Here is a 20,870-nt window from a genome sequence, read left to right as displayed (position 1 = left end):
ACTGTTCCTGTATTTTTGCTTCTCATTGTATATATGTGTGTGTAAACTCGAGTTGAAAAAGTTCCACAACATTTCTGAAGATATTGTGGAGTGTGTTGTTGGACAAGCCACAGTTCAGTTGAAGATAGGGCTCTGTGTGGGCCATATCATCTGCTGAAGGATTTTGGCCATGCAGTTGGGGTAATTAGCTTGCTACAGAAAGAGGTTATGGCTGATCAGATAGCTCCCTAATAGTATTACATGACAGATAAGAATCATCCTGTAGTTCTCATCAATGAGGGAGTCCATCAATTTTGATAAAATCACCAACTCTTTTTGCACCATGCTTCGCTATTGTCTGCCAACATTCATCCATGTACTATTCTCTAATCCTTTGGTAGACAAAATGTCTGATGTTACAGCTAAAAACTTGACAATTTGACTCATCATTTCAGAGAATCTTCTGCCATTTTTCTTCATCCCAGTCTTATGTTTTTATGGGTTGATCCATCTCAGAGAAGACCTCTTCTAAGAAGACTTCTCCAGATTGCAGTTAGGTGTACCATAGTCCTGGCTGTTTTGGCCAGTTTTGCGCTGATAGCAGTGCTGGGCATCTTCTGATTCTCACTTCCCCAGTTTCCGCAACCAACCACTGTATTTATGGTCTTCAGTACTGCCCATTTGTTTGTGCTTCTGAAAAAGAGTTAGGTCTCTACTTGGGAGAGACATTGATAATGTATCATGACACACTTGTTTCTTGACACTATGCACAGTTTTGTCATGGTGTAACATTTACAGGGTAGGCTGCTAAATCTGATGCAACTTCACATTTTTAGCATATTTGTCTCGTGACTAGATGTATTCCATCTATACAGTTGTTTCTATTTCAGTTAATCACTCTGGATTAACCTAAACATTATGTTACTGATTCTTAGCATTTATTTGTTATACTGCCTATATACCTTCAAAGAGCTCATATTTTTAACACTAGAATCCCTGAAATCTATGAAAAAACTTGTAATCCCGGGCCACCTTAAATTTCCTTATACCTACTCATCAACATCTTTTGTTTTGCATATTGTGTCGATCAGCACCAGCAGCAGGAAGCCTGCTATCCCATCCCCCACTGACACAGCTTTAGTTGTACACAAGTTCTCACAGCTCAAGTCTGTCTATCTGGGTGTGAGATGCCTTGAAATGCCTTGAACTGAGAAAACTTTGTCTACGCCTAAAGCTGTGTTGGTGAGGGACGGGATAGCAGGCTGCCTGCTGCCAGTGCTGATCGACACATTTGCAAAACAAAAGACGCTGGTGTGGAGGTGCATGGGAATTTAAGGAGGCCCGGGATTACGAGTTTTTTCAGTGGGTTTCAGGGATTCTAGTGTTAACTGTGAACATGATAATTAAGTAACTTCTTTACAATATTATTTTCTGTGCTACATTTAATACTAACAATACAAAAGTGAAAATAATGTTGGTGTTTTACAATATGCAATGAAAATTTGGTTTTCAGGTAACATTAACAACCTTCCAGAAAAAAAAAACGAATACAAAAATGTCAGAAGCTACCACTTACTAACTTTCAATATTAGGGTAATATACACATAGTCAAAAAATGACATTAAAAATCATCACCACCACCACCAGTTTAATGACTATTTGTTCAAGTTTGCCATTTACTCCCAAATCTTTTTACTACATTCTTCAAGGTTCTGTTAATCCTTTAGGATGAGACAAATTCTTCTCATGTCATCAACTACCATCTCCAACCATTTTTTTTCTGCTCTTACTCTAGACCGGATCTCCTCCATGTACAGCATACTCTACCTTTCAATCCTCATGCCCAAACCACTACAGTCTGTTTGTCTTCATTACAACATTCACTATCTCATTACCAAGTCTTACTGTCAACTCAGCATTCATTTCCATGACGCCCCACATATCCACTTGATCATTTTCAAATCCATGCTTTGCTACATGTTTCCGACTTCATCTGCCAATATCTCACTCTGATACGCCAAACTACTATTCTCAGCACTCTCATATACGTTTCCTTTTAGTTTCGAAATGGGTGACTGCTCCCAGAACTTCTTACCCTTGCTATCGTTCTGTCTGCACTCAGTCACCTACACTGCAGAACTTCTTTAACTCCTAAAAAAAATTCCATTCCTAATGTCTAAATTTGAACTTCCTACATCAGCACCCCAAACCTATCTCTCACACTTTATACAAACAAGTCATCATGTAAACTAATGCAAATACGAAAAAAGAAAAATAAAAGAAGCACTTGTATAGCAATTAAGTAAAATACTTGAATATACATTTTACTGCAAAAAGGGATATTTTAATTGATGTAATACAATATGTATATAAAACAGAGGCAAAATGAATACATTCATAGTATTTAAAGTAATATACAAAATTTTGTAGAAAAATTGTTTATGTTCTACTCATGTAGGGCTAGATGTTGTTCTCAGGATAAGAATGCACATCTGGGGACAACTTTTTTTTTTGTTAAGTTTGGTGTGAAGATAAAATAAAAAGCTAAAACTGTTGTTATCCATTCAACAGCATGAGGTACAATGAAGCATGATCAATTTATACAGTATATCATAATTTAAATTAGATAATTTTAAAATAAGGTGGATGCTGTGCCTTGTCTGTGGTTTTGCTTAAGTGGTGTAATTAGGCATATTTACTGCTAAATGTGTATAAACTACCAAAATTTGCATCTCCCGTGGCTCTTCGTTATTAAAACACGTATTGGGAGTTCAGAAAAATTAGTTTGAAGGCATACCTTTTAGTTCAAATGCAAACTTGACTAAGCTCATCTTTGCCGTAAGGTCATGCTAACTCTTAAAATTATACAAAAAAACAAAGAGCTACACATATTGTTGAAACAAAAAAGCATAAAATGTAAGCTTACGAAATTAAATCATCGTACATATATCCTTACCCCAGATTGCAAATCATGAATTGTGTGTGTCAAGATTATGTTGAAGACAGCATGTGAACGGCTACTTTCCTCATTCATATTAGTTGCTGCTACAGTTCGAGACTTATTCCCTTCTGACATCAGAGATTCTATATCCTGCAAGAAAAATAATTCAAAAAATAAAAACCTCTTCACTTCCAACCCTTAACTAAATCATGATTAAGGTTACTGTAATATGACCTACTGTATATGCTTAAATGATACAACAAAACCATATTTCATAAATGTAACATTATTAAAAAAGCTATCAAAATCACGAATATTAATCTTAATTTTCCACCTCATTATGTAAAAAAAAAAATTCTAATTTTTCATTTTTGTGTTGGTATCTGGAACAAACTGAAAGCAGTGCACTAATTTGGAACAATTTTATAGTTTTTAGTTGACTTCAAATTACAATAAAACCAATATAATAGACCATTTATTTCTCCCTTTAACGAGTAAGAAATGAGATTCTAATTTTTCTTTTTCGAAAGAAAGCAAGACTACAGAAACTAGTGTTGGATGAACCTGTTACCATTTGCACTTTCAGGTTCAAACAGTTTAAAAAAAGATATGACGCACATGCATATCTGCAGACATTTAAAATGAGGTAAAGTGGGTAGAAATATAAGATTATGATTTAAGGTTCATCTAAGCTGAATAAAACTTTCTTACAGGTAAGTACACTCACCATTTGATTGGTTTGTAATCAACCCGACAGTAAACAGACGGCACATTAAAATATTTCTTAGGATGGTAGAACACTGTTACTTTAATCACTGACACAGAAACAACTGCCTCTCATGACAGAGTCATGTCCTGAAAATACTGTTTCACAAATGTGAAAAAATAAAATAATTTTCCTCTACTGTATACATTAAGGACATGTACTGCATGAATGCATATCACAACCAATGGCAAATTAATTGTTCCCTTTCAGTTTACAGCATTGCCTGTATGCACTTAGAGACCTATGCGGAGTTTGTATTCTACAGTACTGCTGTCCCTTTCTTTCCTACTGAGACTGACAATAAACACAAGGGGTGGAGAAGGGCTATGAGTGTTATGAAAAATAAAATCTCCAGTAACATTTACTCTCTTACTGATGAATTCTTCAACCGCAGTGGATAGTTGCTGCATTGTCAAACATTGAAATTAATTTGTTGCCATCATCTATAAAACACATTATACCATTAAAATTATAAAGAAACAAGAAAATCTCTTCAATACAGATACATGGAATAGCAAACAATGTAACATACATTAGAAATCTGGGACACCAAGTATAAATTTGATATTTTCCAAAATTTAGATTAACAGGTACTGAAAAGCTTTTACAGCCACAATAAGTAATGGAGAGATCCGAAAAAAATGTCTGCATCTCGTGCTTTTACATACATCACTTTTATTCACCTTGCCATTTATCACTGCTTTCTGCAAGTGGAAACATTTGTTCATTAGTTGTTTAAATGTGCTTAAAAATGTTTTTTGAGGAAAAAAAGCAACTGGCTAAGTAAAAACATTATTTATTTAATTAAATCAGTACAGGTAGGCATTTGTTTTAAATGTGGTCATGACATGGTCCCAGCCCATCAAAGTCAATGAAACTTTTCACTTTTTTAAACAAAATGCTAAATGTTGTGAAAAAAGTTAAGAATGTTTATAAAATTGTGGCAAAAAATGTACTTCCTAAATAAAAATTTTAATAGAAGATTGACCTATGATTGTCAGTGTCAGGACATTTTGAAAATTATCAAAAGATGTAAGATGACAACTAAAAACAAAGACATTAAAAACACATCTGTTTCACAATAATTTAGCAAACTGATATAAAAAACATTAACTAAACTTGGAGTGCTCAGCACTACTGCCTCACACATCCAAGAAATTGAGTTTAAATCTTTGCCAGGGCACTATCTGTGTGAACTACCGTATGAATGCTAAATTTACTCTACAGCACACATATGAACAAAGTCATTTCACAAATAATAACACATTTTCATTATGCAGTCATACCACACTTAAATTATGCAGATGTTATTTAGTACCATTTAAAGCTCTGTACTTACAGTATCTTTAATGTTCATGAATATACTATTCCCTTAGGGCTTCCCAATCTGAAACCCATCAACTGTTTTCAACCGGCCCACCTGAACATCTTTGGAAAATGACACCTCTTATAGATTTTTGTCATTTAACATAAAATATTTTCTTTCCAATGCATTTAAACTCCATAAGATGTCAAAATACATGATGTACTCCTAGTAAATTGGTTAAATCTTTATAATCTATCCCTTAATTGTTGAAACAAAGAAGGGTACTAGGCGATGCAGTCTGCTGTCACGACTTTTGTGCTCTTTCACTAGAAACTTTGACAGCCGCCACCCACAACTCTGGCAAGTTTTCTTCCACAAAAGAAAAAAAAAATAAAACATTAAATGAAGATGAATTTGAACTTATTCGTTTTACTTGTAGCAATATTTAGTCATAAAATTAGCTGGTACAAATTTGCCCTCCTTCATTAACGGTCTGAAAACAAAAAAAACTCTAAATTTGTCAATTACTGTTGCATCCTTAACATAAGGAAACAATCCTTTCGTTGTGGTCACAGTTGGTTTTATTCTTGCAGTCTTGACTAACAATTGTAAAAATGAACATTCTCCCTTGTGTTATTTTATCAGTCCCATAGACCTTTCCCCAACTGTTCTGATAAGAAATCACACACTGTATTTCTAAACTTGCTTAAAATAAGTTCCCAAAGAAAAAAAAAACACACAATACAGTGGTCAAATCTTGTTATAGTGAATACCAAAGTAATGAAATTTTAAGAATAACGAATATTTTTTGTGGGCCTGGACAAAAGTTCATACAACATCATGTTAAATAAATTTCATTTTAATGAAATGTAAATTTCAATATACCAAATATTTTGTTGAGCAAAAATGCCCACTGACGATAATAATGCAGTGCAAAAAATACTTAATACCATGCCTAAACTTTCCATGCCAAGTCTCAGAAACCCTGCAACAGGCTGTCTCAAAGAAAGACAATCTGTTGCAAAATTTCTGGTCTCAGGATGTCTCGGCAAGAGTGTTGGCCTGACATTATACAGGTATAGCTAAAGTCAGAGTCAGTACTCCACCTAGCCTTTGCATGGGTAGTTGTGTCATGTGTGCATGCTGTACAGTTTGAGCATCATAGCACTGCTCAAAGTTTTCTTTGAGATGAACAAAAAAGTGAGAAATGGTGTCAGTTTATGCTTAAAGAAAAATGATCAATCCTAGTAAACACCGATTCCAGAATGAAGAAAAATGACATGGCGAAAGCATTCGGAATCGCATCTTCACCTTTACCTAACTTCTTATTTTCATTCTGTATTTTTATACCTGTATTTCTATTAAAACGAAGTTACATCTAATGTCTCATTTTCAATCTGTATTTTCATACCTGTATTGCATAAAAAAAATTTCAGAAGCTTTTATACAGGTATTGTCAAGCTTAGGTCAAGGTGTTGCACAAGAGACAGGAAGGCGAGGTAAGGTTTTCAAGGAAAATACAGGTACTTCATTACTGTACAGAGAAGGCAGTTATAGTCTCAAGACTTCATTCAAAATAGGAGCTGTTAGGAGCTGTGATACAGGCCATCATCCTGCTTTAACTCCCATTTTCAGATTAAAAGAACATCAGCAGCTCGCAATCACCACTGTTGGAGACGAAGTCTGGAGAAGAGACATCAGGGAAGTGTGAGGAAGAGGATTTCAAAGTCTGATGTTAAATGTTCTACATATTGTGCAACAAGCACCTTATGCTGTAAGTCTGATCCTGAAAAGGACAATCCATTACTTTGCCCTTGGTTTACTGTTTACCAGATGATGTAGAACAGCTATGGAGCTGTCCTTGCGCCACTGTCACAATTGTATACGTATTTTCCCCACAGTTATTTTAATGAAATGTCCATTATAATGAAATATTTTTACAATCCCTTTAGTTTCATACTCAGATTCTGTTATCTGAAAAAAAAATTTACTACTAGGTAATTAGTCATTCAACCAAGTATAAGTTAAATCAAGCAGTACCTCCTGCTTCGTGCCCTCTTGACAGTGCCATGGCTGTTGCATATAAATGAGGAGAAATTTCTTTAGCTTACCTAAATTAACAAAACACATTCTAAATTTAATTTTGTTCGATGCAAATTAATAGGCTCCACCTCAAAACTACATAAACAAGCTCAATTTTCATTAACAACAGTGTAACAACAAAGGGAGGGTTATAATCTTGAGGAGTTTCAGCACAGGGTTTATTAAGAATGGCATTATCACTAACTACCAAATGTATCTTAGCATGTGTACATTCTAAATATTCTCTGAAATCTTCTGTTTAGTATCTGAAAAGTACTACTTAAATTAGATACAAAATATAAAAATTCAAACATGAATATACATGTACTGTTGAATTAGTAAACTCCACGATCCATCCACCCATTATCCAACCTGCTATATTCTAACTACAGGGTCACGGGGTCTGCTGGAGCCAATCCCAGCCAACACAGGGTGCAAGGCAGGAAACAAGCCCCAGGCAGGGTGGCAGGGTTCCAGCCCACCGCAGGGCATGCGCACACGTGCACATGCACACGCACACACACACATACACCAAGCACACACTAGAGACAATTTAGAATCGCCAATGCACCTAACCTGCATGTCTTTGGACTATGGGAGGAAATCAACGCAGACATGGGGAGAACATGCATACTCCACGAAGCGAACCCAGGTCTCCTAACTGCGAGGCAGCAGCACTACCCACTGTGCCACCGTGCCGCCCAGTCTCTTCCTCCATATATGTTATTTTATATTTATGTAATTTTTTTAGTTCTTTACCTACTCCCTATCCATTTTTTTGTTTTTGTCTGTTAGTTTGCTTATGAGATTATACTGTTTATGATTTTTAGAATTTCTATTTTGAAGGGGTCATTCAAGTTAATTACAAGTTTTTGTTTTGATGTAGCCTTGGTGTCAGTTTTAGTTATTCCTTTCAGGTTTAGTTTGGGATAGAACTGGTTATAATATTATCTGTTGTCATTTTAAGAATTGTAAATACTTAGGATGTGTTTTAATAATAAAAATAATAAAAAATGGATTTTATAGGTATGTATGTTAATGTGTTTACTTTTGGTTGAACATTTCTTAAATCTATCTAGTAAAACAAATACCACAATAATATGTTTTAACTTTTAGTGATTTCAAGTTTCATAATAATCCTTATAAGATCATTTTTTGTTATCACTTTGTATTAATAGTAATGATTTTTTTTTTTCAAATATGCAGTATGCCATGAAGTCATGACTCACCTGTCATAAACTTTAAAAAACATTATCTTGGCGGCAGTCAGAAGATCTTTCGGACACCTATGGAACAAGTTCTCTCCTGATTCGAAGAGGAAATATTGCAACACACCTTCATTATAATTTTGAATAAATGCACTTTTTTGTCGGAGAATGTTACATCACAAAAAACATATTGTACGTTATGATGCATTATTTCTTAAGAGATTTCTCCACACCAAATGTCAAAAGACTGAAATATACTCAAAATGCTACCACAAAAATTCATACATGCACAACTGTGTGATTTGCTTTTGTTCTTAATCCAAGTTATCTAACTAAAGTGACCATAGCTAAAGGAAATTCAGTCTTTAAAGTTATATAAATAAATTGTATTGAAACCACAAGTTCACTTAATGAATAAAACTGATTACTTTCATGTTTGAAATTAAACTGAACACATGAATAAACTATCAACTTACCATACAATTAACAAATAAAAAAAAAAAAAATGAATTTGCATATAAACAAAGAAAAATATGGGTACGAACTTAAGGCGATTATTGACAATATACAGATAACTTATTTAAAAGTTTATTTTTTCACTCTCATAAAGTAAACTGAATTCCTCACCTTACAACTAGTTACTGCAAGTCTTGAGAGGCCATCAACATAAGGACCAAGAACCTTGTGTTCCCTTACTTTTAAGGAATGCTGGCCACTAAAATGAAAATGAACAGTCACATCAGAAACACAATTAATGAACTCTAATTATAATTGACTGATTGCTTACATAATATGATAAGCAGTCCAGAATACTGTAGTCAAAAATACTGATGGCATAAAATGTAGTCCAATCTAAGAGCTTCAGGCACTATTAACCAGAAAATGCTACCTGTACTTATCTCTCTCTATTATATAAAAAAATCCTTCAACGCGACAAGACTTTTTGTAAGATTTTTTCAAGTCCTGCGAGAGAAGACTTTTGCCATGAGAATTTTTAAAGTCACGCTCTCCTCTCAAACATTTTCAAACAAGACCACAGTTAAAAAACCTCTCACTCGTGTGAATGCTTTTGTCAGACACACTTCCTGTGCTCTCATCTCTTATAAAATCTTTACTTTTTCCTCATTTTAAGTCGTTTATGAAAAGTCCACAGTTTCATTATTTAAAGAAGCATTTCAGGACAGTATTTTAAACATACAATATACTCATTAAAAAAGCTAAAGTAATTCTTAGGTCAATAATATTATACCTTCTAGATGTCAACGACTAGGTGAAGAAGAAAGGACTGCGTGTCGAAAAGAGGCCCAAAAGCATTGGAGAGAAAAGAATTCAAACAATATTCAGGTGATTTTGCTATCTGGCTACTAGACATAGTCAATTTTAAAATTCAAAATTTCCCAATAAAAGAATACTCATTATGTAAAAATCTTATTGAAGAATTTTAGCCTGAGGAGTTATCAACAGAAGAAATGAGTACACGGGCAATCCCAGCAGCAAGAAACGATAAAGTCAAACAAATTAACTTAAATCGTCGTTCGGTTATAGAGCAAATTTAATAAATGTGTATCAATACAGTATGCAGAAGCAGTTGGTGGTGACTGTGCGGAAGATGAAAATATCAAAATACAATATCCCATAGAATATCTACAAGGGTTAACACCATCGTGTCTTCCACCAGCTGAGTGATAGACTATGCAATGGGACAGGATTAGTTGGATTAAAAATTGCTCAAACAATTATAACAAGCAAAATTTTAAAAGGCAACAAAAAAAAGGTAATGTAGTACATATTCCATGAATAACAGACACCAGAGAAGATCTTGATATGCCATTCGTATTAAAACATTTACAGTTTCCCGTTAGAATAGCTTTTGCTATGACAATTAACAAATCATAGGGACAAACATTCCAAAAAGTAGGTTTATTTATTACAGAGAAACGATATTCACTCACAGACAGTTATTAGTTGCATTGTCACGACGTAAATCCAAACACGGAATCAAAATTCAATGCGATACTGAAGAAAAGTTAATTCCAAATATTGTTTTTACTGAAGCTTAAAATTAAAAGTGAAATTTAAAAATCTCTTTAAATTGTATATCCGGTTAACCAAATCCAGTGGTTAGCGAGGGAAGTAAAATGCAAGATTTGAATGCACAATGGGTGATGTCAAACTTGAAACCTATTTTATAGTTTTAGCAGGAATTGTTGAACACATATCTAAAACAGAAATATTTTTCATGTTTTAATAATAATTGACAAAATGTAGACATGAAGGGTATAATGTATGAAGACTGAAGTCCAAATTTAAAAAAAACACTTTCACAAAAAGTACAAATACTCTATAACAAAACAAGTGCGCTTTTACTGAAGAATATAACCGAAGAAAAAGAAATCGGGTTAGGGTACAATGCTGGCACAACCACTTGGTTGGTGCAGAGGTAAGAACTGCTGACTTATAAATCAGGAGATCGTGGATTTGATTCTGGGTCCTTCCTAGATTTATTGTTTTGAGTAGTGAGTTCTCTTATCGTTACTATTATAGAATAAAAACATACATTTGATTTATTTGAGTCTGTAACAGCCTATGTAAATTTATGGTACTCCATCCGATCTGACGCTGCTAGTTTTCAAATAAAGATGTGCTGTAACAGAGGTGAACTCAAATGAGGATGAGGGTTCTATTTCAGAGAAAGAGAACAGCAGCGCTCCTCGCAATAAACGTCCAGTCACACATAAGAACAATGAAGCTGCACCAAGCGTAAAAGTGGAAGATGGCACTGTTTGGATGCAACAAGAGATCAGGTGTAATTCCTATCAGTGAATCTGAGACACACATGTCCTTCAACAAAACAGTAGGGCATTCCAAGCTCGCCAAGGTATTGTGCAAAGTATACATAAAAGCCATCTCCAACAATTCCCTCCACCTTGGTCAATTCTTCTCCAGGCTTTCCCAATTTACCAACTGACATTGTTTTCCTTGAGAAACTGCAATAGCACTTCTTCCTACCTCCGCCTGATGCCTTATTTCATACACCACCATGTGTCACCATAAAACAGCTTCTTAACTTGGCAACCTCCTTAAGCCTCCAATCCACTTCAGCATGAGAGAGAGAGAGAGAGAGAGAGAGAGAGAGAGAGAGAGAGAGAGATAGAGAGATAGAGAGATAGAGATAGAGAGAGATAGATAGATAGATAGATAGATAGATAGATAGATAGATAGATAGATAGCTTTATTAATACCCAAGGGGAAATTCACATACTCCAGTAGCAGCAGCATACTGATACAAAAATCAGTATTAAATTAGAATAATAAATGCAGGTAAAAACAGACAATAACTTTGAATAATGTTAGCGTTTACCCCCACGGGTGGAATTTAAGAGTTGCATAGTGTGGGGGAGGAACAATCTCCTCAGTCTGTCAGTGGAGCAGGACAGTGACAGCAGTCTGTCGCTGAAGCTGCTCCTCTGCCTAGAGATGGCACTGTTCAGTGGATTCTCCATGATTGACAGCAGCTTGCTCAGCATCCGTTGCTCTGCCACAGATGTTAAACTGTCCAGCTTTATTCCTACAATAGAGCCTGCCTTCCTCACAAGTTTGTCCAGGTGTGAGGCGTCCTTCTTCTTTATGCTGCCTCCCCAGCACACCACCGCGTAGAAAAGGGCACTCACCACAACCGTCTGGTAGAACATCTGCAACATCTTATTGCAGATGTTGAAGGACGCCAACCTTCTAAAGAAGTATAGTCGGTGCTGACCTTTCTTTCACAGAGCATTAGTATTGGCAGTCCAGTCCAATTTATTATCCAGCTGCACTCCCAGCTATTTATAGGTCTGTAACCTCTGCACAGAGTCTCTTCTGATGATCACATGAGGGGCCTGAGCCTCCTAAAATCCACCACCAGTTCCTTGGTCTTGCTGGTGTTCAGGTGTAAGTGGTTTGAGTCGCACCATTTAACAAAGTCTTTGATTAGCTCCCTATACTTCTCCTCCTGCTCACTCCTTATGCAGCCCACAATAGCAGTGTCATCAGTGAACCTTTGAAAGTGGCAGGACTCTGAATCGTATTGGAAGTCTGATGGATATAGGCTGAACAGTACCGGAGAAAGTACAGTCCCCTGTGGCGCTCCTGTTTTGCTGACCACAATGTAAGACCTGCAGTTCCCAAGACACACATACTGAGGTCTGTTTGTAAGATAGTCCACGATCCATGCCACCAGGTGTGAATCTACTCCCATCTCTGTCAGCTTGTCCCTAAGGAGCAGAGGTTGGATGGTGTTGAAGGCGCTAGAGAAGTCCAAAAACAATTCTTACAGCACCACTGCCTCTGTCCAAGTGGGACAGGGATCGGTGTAGGATATAGATGATGGCATCCTCTGCTCCCACCTTCTCCTGGTATGCGAACTTCAGAGGGTCAAGGGCGTGGCGGACCTGTGGCCTCAGGTGGTGAAGCAGCAGCCGCTCCATGGTATTCATCACGTGTGACATCAGAGCAACAGGCGGAAGTCATTCAGCTCACTAGGCGTGATACCTTTGGGACTGGGGTGATGCAAGATGTTTTCCAAAGCCTCGGGACTCTCCCCTGTTCCAGGCTCAGGCTGAAGATGCACTGTAGAGGACTCCCCAGTTCCAGCAAACAGGCCTTCAGCAGTCGTGGCGATACTCCATCTGGACCTGCTGCTTTGCTGGCACGAAGTCTCCTCAGCTCTCTGCTCACCTGCGCTGCTGTAATTGTGGGTGGGGATGTCTCTCCTATGCTGATATCAGCAGAAGGATGCAGTAATCCGAGGTGAGAGTAGGTTAGGGTGGTCAAACCTGTTAAAGAAGTTGTTCATTTGGTTTCCTCTCTCCACGTCTCTCTCGATGGTGGCACCCCACTTCGAGTTGCAGCCAGTAATGATCTTCATCCCATCCCAACTTCCTTCATGCTGTTATTCTGCAACAATAAAAACAATGATGTGTCCATACTCACTGGACAAGTAATAGGGAAGCAAACTTACAACCAACAGTTCGATGTCCTTACTGCTGCCTTTGGGTCACATTTGTGTCCAGCTTCAATCAAGATACCAGCTTTTCTTATCATGACATCTTTTGAATAAGACCATGTTAAGTCCAATCTTGCTTTTGTGAACTTGAACTCCTCCACCAAGATGGGTATTGGTATTTCCAAGAGTCCTTTGTCATAAAAGGCATTTGTGCTTTGACATCTGGGAACTCCCAACCATTTTCTTATACTCTCTACTAGACAAATGGTACTGCTGGGGGCCACATTATCTGTGGAAATAAAGCAAACTGTGCATACCACTTAAAATTTGCCTGGCAGGACACATTCATGGATTCTTTTCATTTCATTAACTGTTTGTTGTTTTAGATCTTGAGCCTGCTGCCTATCACTTACTGTCACATTAAACCACATTCCAAGGCTTGTAAATGGCTCTTCCAAAATCCGAGGAATAAATTCCTCATCTATTTGAAATCTCTTACATTCCAACTGGTCCTTAATAATCAAGATACTTTAGCAATTGTTAAGTTTAATGTTCATTCTAGCCCATTTAAGTGTCATTGGTTTCTCCCAGTAATCTCTTTGTACATGCCATAGTAGTTGTAATCATTGTCAAATCATCCATATATGCCTGAACAGGTGGTATCTGGTGACCACTCTCCTGTTTTTCTCCTCTCAGCACTCATTTCGAAGCCCTGATAATAACTTCCACTGCAACAGCAGCAACATAGAGACCAAACATTCAGGCATAATGCAGGCTTCCAGTTAATGCCAGTCAGTTAGGAAATCGTTTGTACTGAAACACATTTTTATGTCATTAAAATACTTTATAACTCCTGAACACAAGCTGTCATTCTGAAGTATTCCAGCGCCACCCATTAGAGTCTATATGATATAGACCATAAGCATTTGCCAGGTCCAAAAACATAATATGAAGATCCTTGTTCTCTTTTTATTGTGACTTGAATTTGGCTTCACATTATACTTATATGCTCAAGGCATCCTGAAAAGGCCGGCGGCACACCTGCCATCTGAAAAGAAACATCAATTAATTTGTTATCTAACAAATAAGAAACTAATCTTCGAGCTACTATGCTGAAGAAAATCCTCCCTTAAATAAAACCTTAAATCCAGTGATGATGTTACTTTAAAATCAGGAATTACAATGAAAGTAAAAAGACAGTTATTGAGTCCTTAATGTTTCGTCAGTCAAGCCCAGAACAACTCCAACTTTGTTTCCCAGGCTCATCCATTACTCGTTCAGCTAGTGGAGACTCCAGCATTCACGGTCCTCACCAATCCAACACCCTGTCTTAGTGGTCTCAAGTGGCATCAGGCAGACAGCTTGGAGTTGGTTGACATCCTGTCATACTTTTCGTTTCCCTGGCATGCCTCAGATCCCTGAAGAGAGTTCTGACAAAATCATATCCACTCCTCAACAAATATTCAGTGGGGACAATCTGCCACTAGAGCACCAATCCTTCATTCCATCACAGGGCCAATGACCACATTGCCTCACCCATAATCGCTGGCTGGCTTTCCCTGCCTCTCCACCCAATGCTGCTCTCCTGGCCCTGTTTCTGTTCTCTCTGGTCTGTCCTTTCTGTCTCTCCCTCTCAGCTATGCAGGCTCCTCTTATACTATCTCTCTAAATCTGCATGGGTGCGATGAGCTGCTTCCTACATGGCACCATTGAGATACTTGACTAATCCACCAACCTCTGCACTCATGTACAGCGCAGTCAGCTAGCACCTCAATTAGCAGTGGACCAAAACAAACTCACGCACACACCAGCACCCAATTGGAGCTTACACTTTTTAAGGCTTAGTTATTTATTTTAAACTTGCAGGATGAATGGACAACTTATCAAAAAAACTTCATACAGTTTTTGCAAATATTAAAGGGGTTATAAGGTGCTAAACTATTAACCAAGCAGGCTTAAACTTACCCTTTGGGATCAAGAAGGTCTCGTACTTTCTCATTATAGATTTCCATATAAGACACTTCAACTGTGAAGTTCTCCTTTTCTTCTGTTTCCTGCAGGGTTCTTTGAAATAAAGAACTACAAAGCCGTGGTATTAAACCAGGTTGATCAGATGGACCCATCATTGTGTATGACTTTCCGGAACCTACAAAAATTTAGCATGTATATATTTTAAGTAATTTTAAATTTAGACACTGTGACATATCTAGACTATGAAGCCTTACTTTGTTCTCTGTTCTGGTAATGCAACACACAGAGTAATCAACAAAACCTGATGATGAATAGTTAATTTCACAGCTTTAATGAGGACAAACAACTAAAGTTAAACAAAAAATTAAATGTTTCGAAATTATGTATATAGAAAGGTAGTATTGACTACCATTCCAAAGTTTTAAAACACCTCAAAATGTGACGAATGACCTAAAATTGTAAAAAGATGAGCAGTAAACTGCCAGAGTTTTAAATTTAAAGTTTAGATTAGAAAAATTGAAAAATAAAATTGAAATATCAGAATATTACAAATGGGCTTTCTTCAGAGAATAACTAATAGGTTATAACCTACAGATGCTCAACAGCAATTAAAGTAAATTAAGCTTTGCAAGTTGATGCAAATAATTTGCACAAGCATCCCAAATTCCACTGATTACTTAAAAAGTTTCTGTTTGTCTTAAATCAAGGTTGGAACAGACTTTGTTGTAAATCCCCTTAAGTATTACTTGGATAATATTCCAGTGATAATGACAAGAAAATAACAATTAACAAATGAAATGAGAAAGCACATTATTACCCTTAGATGTATAGTCCTTTCATTAAGAGAAATTGCAAAAAATAAATAAAACAATAAATAAATCAGTGTCAGAGAGTATGATGTCCTAAACAAACCAAAGGCAGTTGGAAACTGCAAATAAAACTCTAATATGATCAGATCTGGCAGAACAATGGCAAATAAACCAAGATTACTCTCTTTAGCTTTGCATTTTAAACTCCTTTGTCTTTCAGAACTGTTAAAAGAATCTCAATACCATAGCAGTAAAAACTGGTGGTTATTTTAAACATACTACAGGTTCTACAGCCAGAGTGCATGAAATACAAAATAAACTAAAAATATGTGAAAATGAACAGAAGCAAGATGTTGTCATAAGATGGAATTCTTCAAATTAAATGCTTATAAAATAATTTGAAAAGAAACATGGAATTATTCTATATGAGTGAGGAAAGCTCAACGGTGAATTTAACTACAGCCACCTCACTGGTAGTTAATGCAAAACTTTAACTGTTTTTCAATAATTTTATGAAATAACTAGAGATAAGTGAAACAGCTTCCATTTGTATGGTTATTCCAGCTAAAAGGCCTTCACTCAGTATTTGAACAATCAGTGGTTAAATACAAATAGAGATGGAGTCAAACAAAAGGTACAGGAACTTTTGAAGTCTAAATGTGGAATATTCATGAATGCTGAAGATAATCTACATTGTTTCAATTGTACTCAAACCATGTTTAAAAGTAAAATGTTTCACTTTAGAACTTATTACAATGTGTCTCTCAAGCTGTGGAAAAAAGACTGTACGTGCAGCCAAAAACAAAAGTGAGGAAAGTAAAAATGTAACAACAGAACCTCCTACAAAAAAACCTAAAAACCAGTGTAAGTCTTTAGTACTGCAGGGATTATTTAGAAGACAAAACCATTAACATTTCAGCACCATTTTCAACTAAGCTACAATATTATATATATATATATATATATAAATATAAATATATACACACAGACACATTAATATATATATATATATATATATATATATATATATATATATATATATATATATATATATATATATATATATATATACATACATATACATATACAGGGAGTGCATAATTATTAGGCAAGTTGTATTTTTGAGGATTAATTTTAATATGGAACAAACACAGTGCTATCAGTCAATCCAAAATGTTAATAAACCTGAAACCTGAATGTTTCACAACGGAAATGTGAGTGTGAACATCATCTGGGGAATACATATGTGCGCACAATTATTAAGAAACTATTAGTGTGCAGATTTATTATGCAACTAAAGGAAAAATGAAAATTTTCCCATCTCACTTGTTTATTTTCATCTGTTATAGTGAGAATAATAAACAAACACCTGAAAATTTACAAATAAACATCTCTGACATTTCAAAAAAAATAAATCAATCAATCAATGACCAATATAGCCACCCTTCTTTCCAATAACAGTCATAAGCCTTTCCATTCATGTAGTCTGTCAGTTTCTTGATCTGTTGACGATCAGCTTTTTGTGGAGCAGTGACTACAGCCTCCCAGACACTCTTCAGAGAGGTGTATTGTTTTTCTCCCCCGCAAATCTAGCGTTTAAGAAGTGCCCACAAGTTCTCGATAGGGTTTAGGTCAGATGAGGAAGGGGGGCCACGTCATTATTCCTTCATCTTTAAGGCCTTTACTGGCTGGCCACGCAGTGAGAACTTCGATGCAAGTGATGGAGCATTGGCCTGCATAAAATCATGGTCTTTTTCCTGTATCACTGTTTGAAGAAAGTGTCTTCGAAAAACTGGCAGTAGGTTTGGGAGTTGATTTTTGAGTTCATCTTCAATGCAAAAAGGTCCAACTAGCTCATCTTTAAAAATACCAGCTCATACCAGTACCCCACCTCCACGTTGGAGTGGAGCTCTGTCCCATTACTGATCCACAGGTCCATCCATCTGGTCCATCAAGAGTCACTCTCATCTCATCGGTCCATAAAACCTTTGAAAAAAATCTATCTTCAGATATTTCTTGGCCCAGTTTTGACGTTTCAACTTATGTTTCTTGTTCAGTGGTGGTTGGGTTTCAGCCCTCCTTACCTTGGCCATGTCTTTGAGCACTGAACACCTTGTACTTCTGGGCACTCCAGGTAGGTTGCAGCTCTGGAATATGAAAGTACTGGAGGATAATGGGTTCCTGGTAGCTTCACGTTTGATTCTTCTCAAATCTTTGGCAGCTAAATTGCGTCTTTTGTTCTCAACACGTTTCTTGCGACCCTGTTGACTATTTGCAACAAAATGTTTGATGGTTCTGTGATCACACACCAATATCTTAGCAATTCCAAAAGTGCTGCATCCCTCTGAAAGACTTTTACAATTTTTGACTTTTCAGAGTCAGTTAAATCTCTTTTTTGGCCCATTTTGCCTGAGGAAAACTAGCTGCCTAATAATTCTGCACACCTTGATATAGGGTGTTGATCTCCTTAGGCCACATCCTCCCTCATTACACAAATACACATCACCTGACATGCTTAAATCCAATAAGCATTCAAGTTAATACAGCTTGGAGTTGGAATATACGCATTAAAAATGATGATATGGTCAAAATACTCACTTGCCTAATAATTGTGCACACAGTGTACATATACACATATACATACATACATACATATACATATACATACATACATACATACATATATATACTAGCAAAATACCCGAGCTTCGCAGCGGAGAAGTAGTGTGTTAAAGAAGCAATGAAAAAGAAAAGGAAACATTTTGAAAATAACGTAACCTGATTGTCAATGTAATTGTTTTGTCACTGTTGTGAGTGATGAGTGTTGTTGTCATATATATATATATATATATATATATATATATATATATATATACACACACACATAAACATATATATATATACATATCTATACATATACACATATATACATACATATATATATCTACATATATACACACACATACATACACACACACATATATAAACATATATATACATATACATACATATCTACATATATACACACACAGCTATTTCATTATCAGTGCAATACGCTGTTTGTTAAAACAGTTGACTCCACTCTTACGTGCAATAACAAATCAAATCATTCAGTTGTCTTTGCTCATATGTCATTTTAGAGCTGGACGCCTGGCATCTTTTTTGGCCACAAGTTCGTTTCTGTTTGGTGTGAGGTTCTGTGTTGTGGAGATTCTCAGGATGGATTGCAGGTGCTCATCAGTGAGGCGACTCCTGTGTGCTGTTTTGTTAGTCTTTATCACTGAGAAGAGCTTCTCACACAGATATGTGCTACCAAACATGCACAAGGTTCGAGCCGCATGTAGGCGGACTTTTTGTTCTTCAAAGTCACCAAAGCGCCGTGCAAACTCAGTGCGCAATAACTCTAGCCGCAATAACTTGCAGCATCATAAGGTAGACTTGATTAACGTGGTAAGTGTTGGCAAGGCAGCTGAAGCGCTGCATTATGGGATCTGTAGTTTATTGTGTTACCAGCGCTTCATATACCGGGCCATTAATAACAATAATACAGTATATAAAATGATCTGCGGGCGGATATAATTACGCCGGGCGGATGTGGCCCTGACCCTTGAGTTTGACACATATGGACTAAATAGAACTTGAAAAGATATATTTTTCAAATGTGATCGCGCAATTCAGATAGAGTTGGCAGCACTACAGCCTGCATGCCTCAATGAGTCATCCTCCCTCGCTCTTACTTTTTACCGTTCATCTAATGAATACACTGAGTATGGCTTTACCAAAACAATCATTGATGGCGAATAAAGTATCCATTATTCGAGTATGTAGATCGGATATATATATACATATATATATACCAGCGTATCGCAGCGAGAAGTAGTGTGTTAAAAAGCTAGAAAAGAAAAGGGAACATTTTAAAAATAGCGTAACATGACTGTCAATATACAGTATTTGTTTTGTGAGTGTTACTGAGTGTTGCTGTCATCAAGGATTTGATTATCATTATTTCTTTCAATCAGGTTGTATTTGTAGGATGTGTTGTGTTCAAGTTACATTCCGTGTTTGTCAATCGTTGTAAAGATGACAGGTTTCATTCATCGATTCGTTTCTTACTGCATCAATAAACAGCTCGTCTTCTTCTTTATCTGAGACCTGACACACTGCATGCACGGGTTTTTTACACTGTCTTCCTTTAGCGGGACATTGACTTTTTCCACCGTGTGCTTTGTTTCCGCAGTAGCTGGATTTATGAATATGCTTATCAGGCGCTTCATATTTTTGCTGCCTTTTCAATTGTGTAATTCGGTTTTGTTCAGCGCTCTTTGGAACTGTTGCTTTTATCTGTGCACTGCGTCAGTTCCGTGAGCCACTTTCGGTGTACATGCATCGAAGGTTCCCAGCTGTGCTGGTGCCATCTAGTGCTATGTCCATGGCTGTATTTAATGTTACCTTAGTCCTGGCACTTAAAACTTTCTCTCGCAGTTTCGCTGAGTTTGTGTCAAACACCACCCTGACCATCTCATCTTCCTCTCCATAAGCACAGTCCTTCACCCGTGAATATTTACCCGTGGCAGTTTGCTATTGGATTGCGCTGACGGACGGCCTTATATGGGCAGGCACTAAATTACAAGCGCCAGCGCAGCCTGTCTATGAACTTAATTTAAAGTGTAGGTTTACATCGTGCTTTGTTTCCGAAGTAGCAGAACTCATGAATATGGTTGTATATGTCACTTTCGCTTCTTATTGTTTAGCTGCCTTCTCAATTATATAATGCATGTTTTCTTCAAGCGCTTTTTGAGGTCTTCCTGGTTTTCTATGTACTGC

At 36.6% G+C, this 20,870-nt stretch overlaps 1 protein-coding gene across 1 annotated transcript in view; it reads right to left on the bottom strand.

The window, feature by feature from the left end:
- The window catches only part of LOC120526634 (kinesin-like protein KIF13B), a 655,733-nt gene that overhangs the window by 540,559 nt on the left and 94,304 nt on the right, over positions 1-20,870 (bottom strand). The window contains exons 3-5 of the mRNA XM_039749796.1: positions 15,232-15,412; positions 8,910-8,997; positions 2,936-3,070 (exon numbers count right to left, since the gene is read on the bottom strand). Coding sequence (XP_039605730.1) covers positions 2,936-3,070; positions 8,910-8,997; positions 15,232-15,412 — 404 coding nt within the window. The remainder of the gene's footprint in view (positions 1-2,935; positions 3,071-8,909; positions 8,998-15,231; positions 15,413-20,870) is intronic.

The sequence above is a fragment of the Polypterus senegalus genome, chromosome 3, assembly GCF_016835505.1.
Source record: "Polypterus senegalus isolate Bchr_013 chromosome 3, ASM1683550v1, whole genome shotgun sequence".
Taxonomy (NCBI): Eukaryota; Metazoa; Chordata; class Cladistia; order Polypteriformes; family Polypteridae; genus Polypterus; species Polypterus senegalus.
This window is presented reverse-complemented; position numbering and strand designations above follow the sequence as displayed.